The 15566-nt window shown below is 41.5% G+C and overlaps 1 protein-coding gene across 1 annotated transcript in view; it reads left to right on the top strand.

Annotated features, from left to right (window-relative positions):
• The window catches only part of LOC134215353 (SCY1-like protein 2), a 330601-nt gene that overhangs the window by 223688 nt on the left and 91347 nt on the right, over positions 1-15566 (top strand). Inside the window, exons 6-8 of the mRNA XM_062694565.1 lie at positions 9759-9896; positions 13056-13272; positions 13781-13926. Of these exons, the coding sequence (XP_062550549.1) occupies positions 9759-9896; positions 13056-13272; positions 13781-13926 (501 nt within the window). The remainder of the gene's footprint in view (positions 1-9758; positions 9897-13055; positions 13273-13780; positions 13927-15566) is intronic.

Below are 15566 nucleotides of genomic sequence, written 5' to 3'. Positions count from 1 at the left end.
ATTAAGAATAGTGTCACAACTGGTGCATGCGTTCCTATTATGGATTAATCAATTTTGATGATTATAACAAATTTTATTGTGGTTTTCACAGCTGTTCTAAAGAGCAGGAAGTAAAACCTTTCGCTTGATATATAAAGTCAACCCGCAGGCCTTTTACTTCTTTAAAAAAAATATTGTTCTTATGTATGGTCACAATTGGTACACCCACCCTATTTAGACCCCATCGCGGCAGTTCCGTCAACGTCAAATATTTTTAACAAATTATCATCGAATAAATTAGGCAAAGGATTTCCCCTTGAACCATATGATGGCTATATTGCTGGAGGAACTTCCGGAAGAATTTCTGGAGAAACTTCTGGAGGAACTCCGGGAGGAACTTCTGAAGGAGCAACTGCTGCTCCAGGGATAAGATTCCAGAGCACTTCCTGGAGGAATTTACGGAGGAATTTGTGGAAGAATTTCGGAAAATTTTAAATTGCTTGAAATAGGCTCACGCCGACCCACGCCGCCGCCGATATATTTTCAATCGGCGCACAGATCTACTTCCACCAAGATGTTGTCAGTCACCGAAGGTGCCGCCCACCGCACAGTGGGAAAAATCTGACCCAAAAAGGTACCTATTTATTGCGGCTACTTGCCGCGCCGGAAAAATACCATTCCTAAAGGGAAAATCCACGACAAATCAAATGGTCCTATTTTCATGCACCGGAAATTATGGGAACTGACCGTTTTGCCCCATTTACTCCTAAAAATCATATTTTTCTATGACAGCTACAATTTAAAGTCGACTGCGGCTAACTATGTCTATGTTTTCTGATGCTAATTAAGTAGAAAATACGAGTGGTATCTATTCCAACCTTAAACCATGACTGGAAGTGGCTGTTTTGCCCCATTTACCCCCGGAATCGTATTTTGACGTAGGACTTACGTCTCTCTTTACCATACCGGGTGTCATTTCAAAATATTCAAATCGACCGCGTTACGCTATGTTGAAAGATTTTAAACGTTAATAGCGTTCGTCTCAGTGGACGAATTTCTCCGGTAAGCCCCTCAATCGACAGATTTCAAGTATGCCTTTCATGTCCATGCTTGATAAGACCCGAAAAACTTGTTTCAATAGGCATAAAACTGTTATCAATTAAAAACATTGAGATCAAGGGAACCTATAAATATGGGTACCGCATAATTCTTGCATCATTCTATTACCACGTTCTGATTGGTGCAGACATCAGCGAATGAGCAGCCGCTGGGTCTGCCGAGAAGCCATAAAATAGCCCAACGCGATTTTTTCCTTTCATTCTGACCGGGACAAGCGAAGCAACCGCATCATCGATTGAACAGCACTCACACCTTTTAGCAGAGAATGAAGTCATCGAAGCCACCATCATCAGCCGAAACCTAGCCAGTACAGCAGCAGTCCACCCTACACACCCGACGAAGCAGCAATGCTGAGCAGATACCGGCAGCAGCAGCAGAGTCGAGCCGAGACCGGCCGGCATAGGTGCTGAGCCGAGACCGGCCGGCATCGGTGCTGAGCCGGGACAGACTGAAGAAAAGCCACATGATGCAGCACGTATGTCAAAAAACAAACGGTTCTTCAGAGAGCCAATAATAGAGATCAATATCAATGCTTTCAATACCCTTCGGGATAGAAATTGTATTTGGGTGCCAAATCCAATATTCTAGAGAAAAAAATTTATGCGTGATTGTCATAAATAGCGTCATAACTGACAGTGGATAATTTTTCTGATTTTTTCGCGAAGTGGACGAAGGACTTCGCTTGACCATGCCTTTAAAGATTCATAAGATGTCCAAATCTCTCATATAATCTCACACCGATAACAGCTCAAACATTAATGAACTATCAACCGATTTTTCATCAAATGTTGGATTTTTTGGCATTGATAAAAAAAATATGTAGAAAAACATTGTTTGATACTGACCGCACACAAAGCGAACGTGACTGAATGATCGTCCCATGTTACCAATTCTAAATCTTATCCCCGGAATCCCATGTCCGGGTGTTTCCTTCCTTCTACTACTAACAATGTTGTCTCAGAAAAGAACACGTACTTCCCACCTGAACTGCAATTCTAAGCTCGCTTGCCCGGCTTATTGGCCTGTATCTAGCGAAAAGTCCCGTTAGGAAATAGACGCCAGCAGCGAGCAACAAGCGTAAAAAAAGAAGAAGCTCTTCTCGAACGCGTTGATGATGATGACGCTTTGGCTGCCAAAGAAGCGGGATACAAGACACTAGCTGATTGGCCCACCAATTGGGAAGCAGAGAAGATTCAAAATAAGGTATAAAAGAAAAGTGCATTCGTTCGCAGAGCATTCAGTCTTTTTTATACCATCACTAGAAATTCGCGGTTATATGAAAAGATCGTTTTCTTACTTTTTGCACTTAGCCGAAGCAAACAGCCTTTTTCAAGGCTCTAAGAGTTAAAAATAATGTTCTCCTTCAGTCGCTATAGCACGGATTAGAAGGCTCTTCAGTGAAAGGGCTGAGATACAGTCTACATCCCCTGCTGAGCCAACTTGTGGTTTATTTCAGGACAGATACTTCCTGAATTTTTTTATGATTCTTGTTCGAGGTAGATTTGATTTCTGTGTCGGTTTGATGAGAAGATTTTGCCAAGGAATGATATGCAACCCCGATTCATTTTCATTTATTTAGTTAACATCTAAACAGATAACACTGAATCAACAATTTGACGCCACAATGCACGGTTCGAGGCCGCATCTCTCCATCCTCGGATACGCCCCACGCTCGCCAAGTCGTTCTGCACCTGGTCTGCCCATCTCGCTCGCTGCGCTCCACGCCGTCTCGTACCTGCCGGATCGGAAGCGAACACCATCTTTGCAGGGTTGCTGTCCGGCATTCTTGCAACATGTCCTGCCCATCGTACCCTTCCGGCTTTAGCTACCTTCTGGATACTGGGTTCGCCGTAGAGTTGGGCGAGCTCATGGTTCATTCTTCGCCGCCACATACCGTCTTCTTGCACACCGCCAAAGATGGTCCTAAGCACCCGTCTCTCGAATACTCCGAGTGCTTGCAAGTCCTCCTCGAGCATTGTCCATGTTTCATGTCCGTAGAGAACTACCGGTCTTATTAACGTCTTGTACATGACACATTTGGTGCGGTGGCGAATCTTTTTCGACCGCAGTTTCTTCTGGAGCCCGTAGTAGGCCCGACTTCCACAGATGATGCGCCTTCGTATTTCACGACTAACGTTGTTGTCAGCCGTTAGCAAGGATTCGAGGTAGACGAATTCCTCGACCACCTCGAAGGTATCCCCGTCTATCGTAACACTGCTTCCCAGGCGGGCCCTGTCGCGCTCGGTTCCGCCCACAAGCATGTACTTTGTCTTTGACGCATTCACCACCAGTCCAACTTTTGTTGCTTCACGTTTCAGGCGGGTGTACAGTTCTGCCACCTTTGCAAATGTTCGGCCGACAATGTCCATGTCATCCGCGAAGCAAATAAATTGACTGGATCTGTTGAAAATCGTACCTCGGCTGTTACACCCGGCTCTCCGCATGACACCTTCTAGCGCAATGTTGAACAACAGGCACGAAAGTCCATCACCTTGTCTTAGTCCCCGGCGCGATTCGAACGAACTGGAGTGTTCGCCCGAAATCTTCACACAGTTTTGCACACCATCCACCGTTGCTTTGATCAGTCTGGTAAGCTTTCCAGGAAGCTGTTCTCGTCCATAATTTTCCATAGCTCTACGCGGTCTATACTGTCGTATGCCGCCTTGAAATCAACGAACAGATGGTGCGTTGGGACCTGGTATTCACGGCATTTTGAAGGATTTGCCGTACAGTAAAGATCTGGTCCGTTGTCGAGCGGCCGTCAACGAAGCCGGCTTGATAACTTCCCACGAACTCGTTCACTAATGGTGACAGACGACGGAAGATGATCTGGGATATCACTTTGTAGGCGGCATTAAGGATGGTGATCGCTCGAAAGTTCTCACACTCCAGTTTGTCGCCTTTCTTGTAGATGGGGCATATAACCCCTTCCTTCCACTCCTCCGGTAGCTGTTCGGTTTCCCAGATTCTGACTATCAGTTTGTGCAGGCAAGTGGCCAGCTTTTCCGGGCCCATCTTGATGAGCTCAGCTCCGATACCATCCTTACCAGCTGCTTTATTGGTCTTTAGCTGTTGAATGGCATCCTTAACTTCCCTCAAGGTGGGGGCTGGTTGGCTTCCATCGTCCGCTGAACTGACGTAGTCATCTCCTCCGCTGCCTTGACTTTCACTGCCTGTACTCTCAGCGCCATTCAGATGTTCCTCGTAGTGCTGCTTCCACCTTTCGATCACCACACGTTCGTCCGTCAAGATGCTCCCATCCTTATCCCGGCACATTTCGGCTCGCGGCACGAAGCCTTTCCGGGATGCGTTGAGCTTCTGATAGAACTTGCGTGTATCTTGAGAACGACACAGCTGTTCCATCTCCTCGCACTCCGCTTCTTCCAGGCGGCGTTTCTTCTCCTGAAAAAGGCGGGTCTGCTGTCTCCGCTTCCGTCTATAACGTTCCACGTTCTGCCGGGTACCTTGCTGCAGCGCGACCGCCCGCGCTGCGTCCTTCTCCTCCAGAATCTGTCTGCACTCTTCGTCGAACCAATCGTTCCGTCGACTTCGACCCATATACCCGATGTTGTTCTCCGCTGCGTCGTTAATGGCTGCTTTAACTGTACTCCAGCAGTCCTCAAAAGGGGCCCCATCGAGCTCACCCTCTTCCGGCAACGCTGCCTCGAGATGCTGCGCGTATGCAGTGGCGACATCAGGTTGCTTCAGTCGCTCTAGGTCGTACCGCGGCGGTCGTCGGTACCGAACATTGTTGATGACGGATAGTTTTGGGCGCAGTTTAGCACAGAGATAGCTCGATTTTATCAACACTAGCTTTTATTTAAAGTTATTATTTTATTCTTATAATATTTTCAGTTTACGAATAATTAATTAACAACAACAAAAACGTAAAACGTTCTTCTTTCTGCTAACGCTTTCTTCTCCACTTCATCCCTTTCATAGTTGTATTTCATTTCATTCTCTTCCTCTTCAAAATTGTTGTTTCTCAACCGACTTTTATTCCCGTCCTTCTGACCTGGATAATCACCGTAATTTTTACTTTCTCTTCCATACTTTTCCTCTCTATCCTCTCTGTTACTTTCTTGATCTTTAAAAGTATGCTTCTGATCACCGACCCCTTTGGAAAACTTCTTCAACGCCCCTGTACCTTCACAATTTCCGCATTTGCAATTCCCTAACGAACATTCTAATTTCAAATTCTCCAAATTTAAAGATTCATAGGAAGCTTTACTCGATCTAAGTGGGTAATGTCTGTGACATAACCGCTAAGTGGACGTAGGACTTGACCATGCCTTTAAGATACATAATATGTCCAAATTTCTCACATCAACTATTTTGGATAAATAATCGGCGTTGCATACCATTCCTTGGCAAAATCTTCTCATCAAACCGACACAGAAATCAAATCTACCTCGAACAAGAATCATAAAAAAAAATTCAGGAAGTATCTGTCCTGAAATAAACCACAAGTTGGCTCAGCAGGGGATGTAGACTGTATCTCAGCCCTTTCACTGAAGAGCCTTCTAATCCGTGCGATAGCGACTGAAGGAGAACATTATTTTTAACTCTTAGAGCCTTGAAAAACGCTGTTTGCTTCGGCTAAGTGCAAAAAGTAAGAAAACGATCTTTTCATATAACCGCGAATTTCTAGTGATGGTATAAAAAAGACTGAATGCTCTGCGAGCGAATGCACTTTTCTTTTATACCTTATTTTGAATCTTCTCTGCTTCCCAATTGGTGGGCCAATCAGCTAGTGTCTTGTATCCCGCTTCTTTGGCAGCCAAAGCGTCATCATCATCAACGCGTTCGAGAAGAGCTTCTTCTTTTTTACGCTTGTTGCTCGCTGCTGGCGTCTATTTCCTAACGGGACTTTTCGCTAGATACAGGCCAATAAGCCGGGCAAGCGAGCTTAGAATTGCAGTTCAGGTGGGAAGTACGTGTTCTTTTCTGAGACAACATTGTTAGTAGTAGAAGGAAGGAAACACTCGGACATGGGATTCCGGGGATAAGATTTAGAATTGGTAACATGGGACAATCATTCAGTCACGTTCGCTTTGTGTGCGGTCAGTATCAAACAATGTTTTCTACATATTTTTTTATCAACATTTCCAACATTTGATGAAAAATCGATTGATAGTTTATTAATGTTTGAGCTGTTATCGGTGTGAGATTATATGAGAGATTTGGACATCTTATGAATCTTTAAAGGCATGGTCAAGCGAAGTCCTTCGTCCACTTCGCGAAAAATCTGAAAAATTATCCACTGTCAGTTATGACGCTATTTATGACAATCACGCATAATTTTTTTCTCTAGAATATTGGATTTGGCACCCAAATACAATTTCTATCGAAGGGTATTGAAAGCATTGATATTGATCTCTATTATTGGCTCTCTGAAGAACCGTTTGTTTTTGACATACGTGCTGCATCATGTGGCTTTTCTTCAGTCTGTCCCGGCTCAGCACCGATGCCGGCCGGTCTCGGCTCAGCACCGATGCCGGCCGGTCTCGGCTCTACTCTGCTGCTGCTGCCGGTATCTGCTCAGCATTGCTGCTTTGTCGGGTGTGTAGGGTGGACTGCTGCTGTACTGGCTAGGTTTCGGCTGATGATGGTGGCTTCGATGACTTCATTCTCTGCTAAAAGGTGTGAGTGCTGTTCAATCGATGATGCGGTTGCTTCGCTTGTCCCGGTCAGAATGAAAGGAAAAAATCGCGTTGGGCTATTTTATGGCTTCTCGGCAGACCCAGCGGCTGCTCATTCGCTGATGTCTGCACCAATCAGAACGTGGTAATGGAATGATGCAAGAATTATGCGGTACCCATATTTATAGGTTCCCTTGATCTCAATGTTTTTAATTGAAAACAGTTTCATGCCTATTGAAACAAGTTTTTCGGGTCTTATCAAGCATGGACATGAAAGGCATACTTGAAATCTGTCGATTGAGGGGCTTACCGGAGAAATTCGTCCACTGAGACGAACGCTATTAACGTTTAAAATCTTTCAACATAGCGTAACGCGGTCGATTTGAATATTTTGAAATGACACCCGGTATAGTAAAGAGAGACGTAAGTCCTACGTCAAAAATGACTGGAAGTGGCTATTTTGCCCCATTTACCCACGAAAATCGTAATTTTTCTATGACAACTGCAATTTAAAATCGATTTCGGCCAACTATTTCTATGTTTTCTGATGCTTAGTCAGTAGAAAATACGAAGGGTATCTATTCCGACCTTATACCATGACTGGAAGTGGCCGTTTTGCCCCAGTTACCCCTGAAATCGTATTTTTCTATGAAAGCTACAATTTAAAATGAATTGCGGCTGACTATTTCCATGTTTTCTAATGCTAATATAGTAGAAAATACAAATGGTATAAATTCCGACCTTGGATCATAATTGGAAGTGGCCTTTCTGCCCCATTCACCCACGAAAATCGTATAGTTTTTCTATGACAGCTTCAACTTAAAATCAATTTCGACTAAAGATTTCTGTGTTTTCTGAAAAAAAAAATCGAAGGTGAATGGGGCAAAATGGCCACTTCCAGTCATTTTTCAAGACCGAAATTTATACCATTCGTATTTTCCACTAAACTAGCATAAAAAAAACACCGAATATGATTTTAAATTGTAGCTGTCATAGAAAAATACGATTCCACGGGTAAATGGGGCAAAACAGCCACTTCCAGTCATGGTATAAGTTTGGAATAGATACCATAAGTATTTTCTACTTAATTAGCATCAGAAAACATAGAAATAATTAGCCACAATCGATGTTAAATTATAGCTGTCGTAGAAAAAATATGATTTTTAGGGGTAAATGGGGCAAAACGGCCAGTTCCCATAATTTCCGGTGAATGAAAATAGCACCATTCGATTTGTCGTGGATTTTCCCTTTAGGAATGGTATTTTTCCGGCGCAGCAAGTAGCCGCAATAAATAGGTACCTTTTTGGGTCGCATTTTTCCCACTGTGCACCGGTGGCATCTTGGGGTGCGCGTCTTCTCGACACGACTGACGATGACAACTGACAATTGACAAATTCTAGATTGCTTTGAGAATAGGTCGTATGTGCAAACGAGAGATTCTCTTTGATCACGCTCTCTTTCGCTAATATATCGGCTAGTTTTGCATGTTTTGCTACATTTCCACGTCAGCGTGATAGACAAAGCTATTGTCTTTGGATATCTGCCAAGAAATTCGAAGTAAACTTATGTATAGTTTTGTAATAATCGAAAGAGAATAGATCCAAAGAGAGACTCTCTTTTGCACATACGACCTATTTTCAAAGCACTCTAGAATTGTTCTTCTCGGAGGCATACTTCCAACGTACCCGAATAAATGGGAACAGAACAATGCAACGAGCAATTGGATTCACGATATGGACAAATGGACACAATGGACTCACGAAGAGATGGACCCCGACAATGTTAACAATAACGAATATCTAAAAATAGATTCTGTGTGAATTCTGTCCAGCAGAATACTACAGTAGATCACGGCACAGTAGCTAATAAGAAACAAAGTGTCTACCAAATAATAAAAGGAATAAAAAAAGTTTTACCCTGTTGCTAGAAACAAAAAAGAAAAGCTCGAATATAAATAGTATGACTGCCAGATATTAGTATCGCTACTTGCGATTAGATAATGGAGGCGATGGCTTTGAATGTGATGAGATTTCACAGCGATTAAGTGGCAATCACGCTAACTTTCACCTACTCAGTGACTGAGTAAAATTGTATTGCCCTTTCTTTCTATCCCACGGAAATTTTACTCAATTTCCGTCTAAAGCAGGACAACTCAAAACTATGAGTAATCCTGCTTTTGACGGAAATTGAGTAAAATTTTCGTGGGAAGAAAAAAGACGGCAATATAATTTTACAATTACAAGTGATAGTAATACGAAGATACCTGTCCCTGATTCGAAATGCACACTGACTTCACTCCATACATGTTTATTGTTTTTGTTACACGCAAAAAAAAACTATCACGAATTTATGATCTATCAAATTTACGATGTATTTTAAATCACGGTTTCGGGAAAAACAATCACGTTTTTTGGAAAAATATGGAAATCGTAACTGGTGTTCCCGAACCGTGATTAAAATCACAGTGTATGTTTGCAGGTTCACGAATTTGGGAACGCTTTTTTGCGTGTTTCTTTTAAAATGTGTTTTCTCAGTTCACTATTGATGAAGGATCCAACATGAGACAATTTGCCCTAGCTAATGTAGCTAATTTGGGGCCCTCCTTAGCCGTGCGGTAAGACGTGCGGCTACAAAGCAAGACCATGCTGAGGGTGGCTGGGTTCGATTCCCGGTGCCGGTCTAGGCAATTTTCGGATTGGAAATTATCTCGACTTCCCTGGGCATAAAAGTATCATCGTGTTAGCCTCATGATATACAAATGCAAAAATAGTAACCTGGCTTAGAAACCTCGCAGTTAATAACTGTGGAAGTGCTTAATGAACACTAAGCTGCGAGGCGGCTCTGTCCCAGTGTGGGGACGTAATGTCAATAAGAAGAAGAAGAATGTATCTAATTTGAAAATCTGCAACATTCATCAACGAAAATATTAACCTGACAGCGGGACAGACTGGGATCTGCTCTAATTTGATTACCTGTAACATCCAATTTAATCAATCATTCTATTATTTCAATTCACAGGAAAGTGCGGGCACAGCACCTGGTCCGCCCAGTACAGGTGCCTCCCAGCAGATGCAGAACAGTTCCCCCGCCAACAGACCTCTTCACGCCAAGGAATACAGCTTCTTGGATATCGAACTTAAATATGGCATCCTTCAGGTGAGAACCATCTTGCGATTGAATCAGGACATGTACTTTGACCTTTCATTAGACCTTTTATTAGGGAATTACGTTGCCGGAGACGAAAAATTGAAAACCATTCCGATAATTGATCATTATTCTCGTGAAACACAACGTCTGCTCGTTTTGATTTTTCGCAAAACTTCTTGTCGGTTGCAATTATGATATCACACGTGATACCGCAAAAAAGGAAAAGGAAGAAAATGGCGTTGCTGAACAAATAAAGATAAATTGCTTACTCAATGCCACGAGCTTGAACACAATGTTTCGGATTAAACTTGCTGACCAGTCCCGTCAGATTTTTTGGTCAAAAATGGTAACAGTCCAATGACAGGCTAGGATTACGACACACAAAATAAATTAACTCCTTCTCATTTTATAACTATGTCAAGCGATTGTTTTCCAATACGTTCGAATTTTTTTAAACTGGGGGACATCAACATAAAAAGTATTCAGTTCAAAATTTTAAAATTTGTGTAATAAAAGTTTTTAAATTTCTGGATTTATCATGCAAACTGGAGACACTTTGTAAAATATAGTATGGAATATTTTTCACACGACCATGTCGTGTAATATCAGAAACGATTATAAAAATAAAGTCAACAATGGAAAAATTATAGAATGTACAAAACTCGATAAAAAAGAAATAAACCAATCCGTCGTAACTGTCAATTACTTTTAAACAACAAAAAATAACAGTTCAAATAAGCCTGCAGTAACCACAGTCCCTTCAGGTCGCTCCTGACAGAATCCAAGTTTCAAAGTGCTCGCGTTTTCGGGGGCACACCACTCGATACGGAAGCAACGCACAACTGTCATTTTTATGTTTTCACGCATGCTGCGACGCAGCAAAGCTGAATCAACAAAAATGACAGTTGTCCGCCGCCTCCGTATCGAGTGGTGTGCCCCCGAAAACGCGAGCACTTTGAAACTTGGATTCTGTCAGGAGTGACCTTCACAGACAACAGCAACCACAAAGCTTCAAAAGCAAAATCCAAAATAACCACAACCGGAAAGCTCTGCAAAGTAACTTTTAATTTACGCCCTACCGCATTGCAGCAATCGCATTAGAAAATTATTAACTTTTCTAACTGCAAATTAATTGAGTGGGTTTCTCTTGATCACGCAAATACAAAGGAGCAAGGTCGACCATATTGTGACTGCAATGTTTGGATTCTGAAAAGTTTGTCCCTGGGCAGGGTGCAATGAATCGAATGCATTTGCTGATTCACAACGCCTACTGCATGACGCTGGTTTTATACGGACTCCATAAGGGAGTATGTTTGGCGTAACATAGATAACGATGCTAGGTACCTGTAATAGGTGAACTTTTGAATAACACTTCTCCACCCCATACGATTTACCTGGCATTTGCTTTTCTGTCAATGTCAACAGCGCATTAGCTGGAGTAGCTTCATACATACATACTACTCGACAATGACAATGCTACGCGCTAGAGCTTCGTGAGAAAAGCTATCTACTTTACAGATTTCGAGTGCAAATAGAAATCTTTATCAATCTCATCCAATTGAGTTCTGGACATCAGTTTCAATGCAGAACCTCTGAACACCTTCCACCTCATGATAGAACTCCCAAGAGTAAAGGTATCAAAAGTAGAGATGTTAGTGAAAACACAAGAGGACATATTTTCCTTAATCGATTATAAGGCGAAGTTTTAACACATTGACTGATAGACAAATTTTAAAATTTGATTATAAAAATGACTAACTTTAACCAGTTACAAAAATTGCTTGCACCAACAATTGGTAAACTGCTTCTTTAGTGGAATAAATGCTGGCTATATGGTTAAAAATTCATTGTTTTTGACTGTTTTAAATCAAAATTTCAATACATGCGTACTACTGCATTATTTTATTGATAAGTATAATAGAAAGCCACTTGTCCTGAATTGTATAAGCCGTGTAATACTCCAATAGGGTTCACTTCTGCTTATAAATAGCTGCCCTTGCTAAAAATCGTTGGAAAAAGTTATGTTTGAAAATTTGAGACCCTTGCAACCCTATACGGTTTGTTTATCATTTTTTAAAGATTTAAATCCAGATTCAATTGAATGATAGCGCACATTTTGTTTACAATCGACTCTCTACATCTCGATGTTCTACATCTCGATAGGGAGAGATATCGATGGTTTCCTCAGTCCCTTCAATCTACATACATTTGAGCTTTCTATATCTCAATAACCTCCCTATCTCGATATATCTTTATCTCGATGTGTTCTGATCATACTTTTTTCAGGATTCACTCTCCTTATGTCGATATGTTCAAAATTTTAGGCTACTAGACTATCTTTGGACAATAACAAAAACATCAACAACAAGAAACGACATTTGTTTTGTTGTCGTTTTTCATAGTAACGAGCTTTTTTGGATCTAGTACCCATTTCAATTTTCCTTCCATTCCTCGATCTCTCCCTATCTCGATGGTCCCTTCAATATCGAGATGTAGAGAGGCGACTGTATTTCAATCTTCTTCTTTTTTTTTTTAATTATTGGCACTACATCCCCCACTGGGAGATTGCCGCCTCACAGTGTTCTTTAAGCACTTCCACAGATACTGCGAGATTTCTGACCCAAGTTACCACTTTAGCATTCATATACCATGTGGCTAACACGATGATACTTTTATATTCAGGAATATTAATACAAAAACAAATATCGAGAAAATTGTTAACCCGAAAAGTTCCCATACCAGACCGGGAACCGAACCCAGCAAGGCTAAGGGTGGCCCCCAATGCATGTCAATGCATCCACGTTATAGCTCTGTAAACAACTCAATTTAAGGTACTTCTGGGGCTCTACTAAAAGGGATTAAAACCATGAAAGTATGTTACTTAAAGAGTGTAAATAAGTAATCAATCTCTGATGTTGTATACGACGATTTTATCTCTGGTACATTGTGACAGGGATGTAATGAGCTTATATGACATAAAAAATAACATATTTTTTTTTTTTTTAAATTTGACGTGCTTTCAGTTTATTTCCTGAAAATCTTTTCATTCAAGTCTGTTAACATACATATGATTCGGAGTTTGTTCAGGATTTGAATATGTATATTCACATGTATGAAATAATAATCATATGCGTATCAATTTCATTTTTTCTTCTCCACAATCCCCAGATCACAGAAGCTCTGTCGTTCCTGCACTACTCGGGCCAGGTGATACACCGGAACGTGTGCCCCTCCTCGATACTGATAACAAAAAAGGGTACCTGGAAGCTGGCGGGATTCGAGTTCACCGAACGAGTGAATGAAACCGACGCCACCGATCCAGTACCGTGCCAATCGTGGTCCACCCGCACATCCAAAATGGTGCAGCCCAATCTGGATTACATGGGTATGATTGCGCTCAGCGAGTAGCACCGACACCGCATATTGTATACCACATCACAAGCCATATCGGTTTAGCTCAAAAGAATGCTTCCTCCCCCACGATAGACATCAGAGCCATATTTGTTCGTTGGTTGGAAACCCAGAAATAACATTCTCCTTTCCAGGAATGAAATATAATTGTAGTTTGCACAATAACTTCATTGTTTCCGTCTTCGCGTTTATTTAGAAGTCGTATTTTTTGTAAAATTTTATTAGGGTAGCTCGGAAATTTCATCCTATTCCATTAAAATTTTTGGAAATGTTGAAAATTCAATAAGTGTATAGTCTGACATCAACTGTGAAAGCATATTCAGAGTCTTTTGTTCTAAACATAATTTAAACCATACAATGCTCAACCACCTTAACCTGTTGGCAGTGACGTGTGATATGTTGTGTCATGTAAATCTCATACATATAACCGAACACATTTAATCCAGTTTCCTTTCTTATCATCCGATTGCTCCGGAACACAGCACCTGAGAACCAAATCAACTCCAACTGCAGCATATTGAGCGATATGTTCTCGCTCGGAATGGTGATATGTGCCATATTCAACCACGGGAGACCGTTAATACAATCGGGGAATTCGCCTCCTGCTTATATCAAACAGATGGAAACGGTTAGTGCGAAATTGTGTTATGCGTGTTAGAGAAACTAGATGATGTGGTAATTTCCATTGGGAATCCTGCTGATGAACGACAGCTCAGATCCTTAGACGATACGTGCCATTTGGAGGTGTGATAATTGTTGGAGTTGACGCAATATAAAATTAAATGAATCTTTGCATTAGTTGAATCGTATTGACTAATTGGATCTTATCATTTTTTATCAGCCGTCTGAACTTCCTATGATGTAAATATCGTATTTTATACTCGTCTCATATTTTTCCATCAGAGGAGTACAGTTGTGCGCTGTTGCACAAAGATCCAGCAGAATCCCAAGGCGATAATAATTCATGAAACCTTTTTTACGGCACTAATACGAAGAACTTTTTCTAATCAAATGTTCTCTGAAGTTTTACGACGTCGATAGAGACAGCTATAGAGCGTTATGAAGAATGGAACATTCTTCTATCCGTTCTATCCGAATAGATGAGAATATACAACTAAATGACAACATTAACATTGGCAAAACCTTGTTTATAATTATTCAACACTAGCAGACCCGTCGAACTTTGTCTCGCCCAATCAAATAGGTGAACTGTTCGACACTTCATCTCACACCTCTCATTTTCATGCCATCAAAAACAAAGCAATGAAAAGGTATTTTACTGCCGTCATACGCATAGTTGTCCCATGTTTGCTGGGATTTCCTATGCACATGGGACAGTTATGCGTATAACGGCAGTTTATTTGCTTCTTATTTATTTTATTTTTTTCAGCACTGAACACGCATTTTGGCAAAAAAAAGTGATGACATTCGTGCTGTATTGCTTTGTTTTGCGGTTAGATGAATATATGTTCAGTGAGATGGAAAACGGAACAGTTCCCCTAGTAAGCACAAGCATTTTTTTTTTGTTCAATCAAAGATAATTGCCTATTTTCCGTATTGGACCACCCGATTTTTATATAAAATGTTCTGAAAACTCAGATGTAAATATGTACAATATGTGGAAGATTTTGATTTGAGACATGTGTTGAAGGTAACCACTTTCCTTTGATGGGACTCGAACTGAGGGTCGTGGGTTCGAGCCCACCGAAAAAAGTAGTTACCTTCAACATCTGTTTTTCATATGCCACAAAGAAAATTAGATCTTTCCCGGAAGCCAAGGGGGGGGGCTAATTTCTTTTCTAATATTTCTATCAGCCCAATTAGCAGTGTTGGTAGAATCATACTCAAATCTCAATCATCGAGGCTTCATCTTCTTCTTCTTCTTATTTGCATTACATCCCCACACTGGGACAGAGCCGCCTCGCAGCTTAGTGTTCATTAAGCACTTCCACAGTTATTAACTGCAAGGTTTCTAAGCCATGTTACCATTTTTGCATTCGTATATCATGAGGCTAGCACGATGATACTTTTATGCCCAGGGAAGTCGAGACTATTGCCAATCCGAAAATTGTCTAGACCGGCACCGGGAATCGAACCCAGCCACCCTCAGCATGGTCTTGCGCGTTTTACCGCACGGCTAAGGAGGGCCCCATGCACGGCTTCATGCACGAGTAAACTCGCTTGCGAGCTTGTAGAGAGAGCATCGCTCGCGCTTGAATTTCTCGAACAGAATCGCATCGCTTTGCTCACTCGCCGTTTTATTTACAT

The sequence above is a fragment of the Armigeres subalbatus genome, chromosome 2, assembly GCF_024139115.2.
Source record: "Armigeres subalbatus isolate Guangzhou_Male chromosome 2, GZ_Asu_2, whole genome shotgun sequence".
In the NCBI taxonomy this organism is placed as follows: Eukaryota; Metazoa; Arthropoda; class Insecta; order Diptera; family Culicidae; genus Armigeres; species Armigeres subalbatus.
This window is presented reverse-complemented; position numbering and strand designations above follow the sequence as displayed.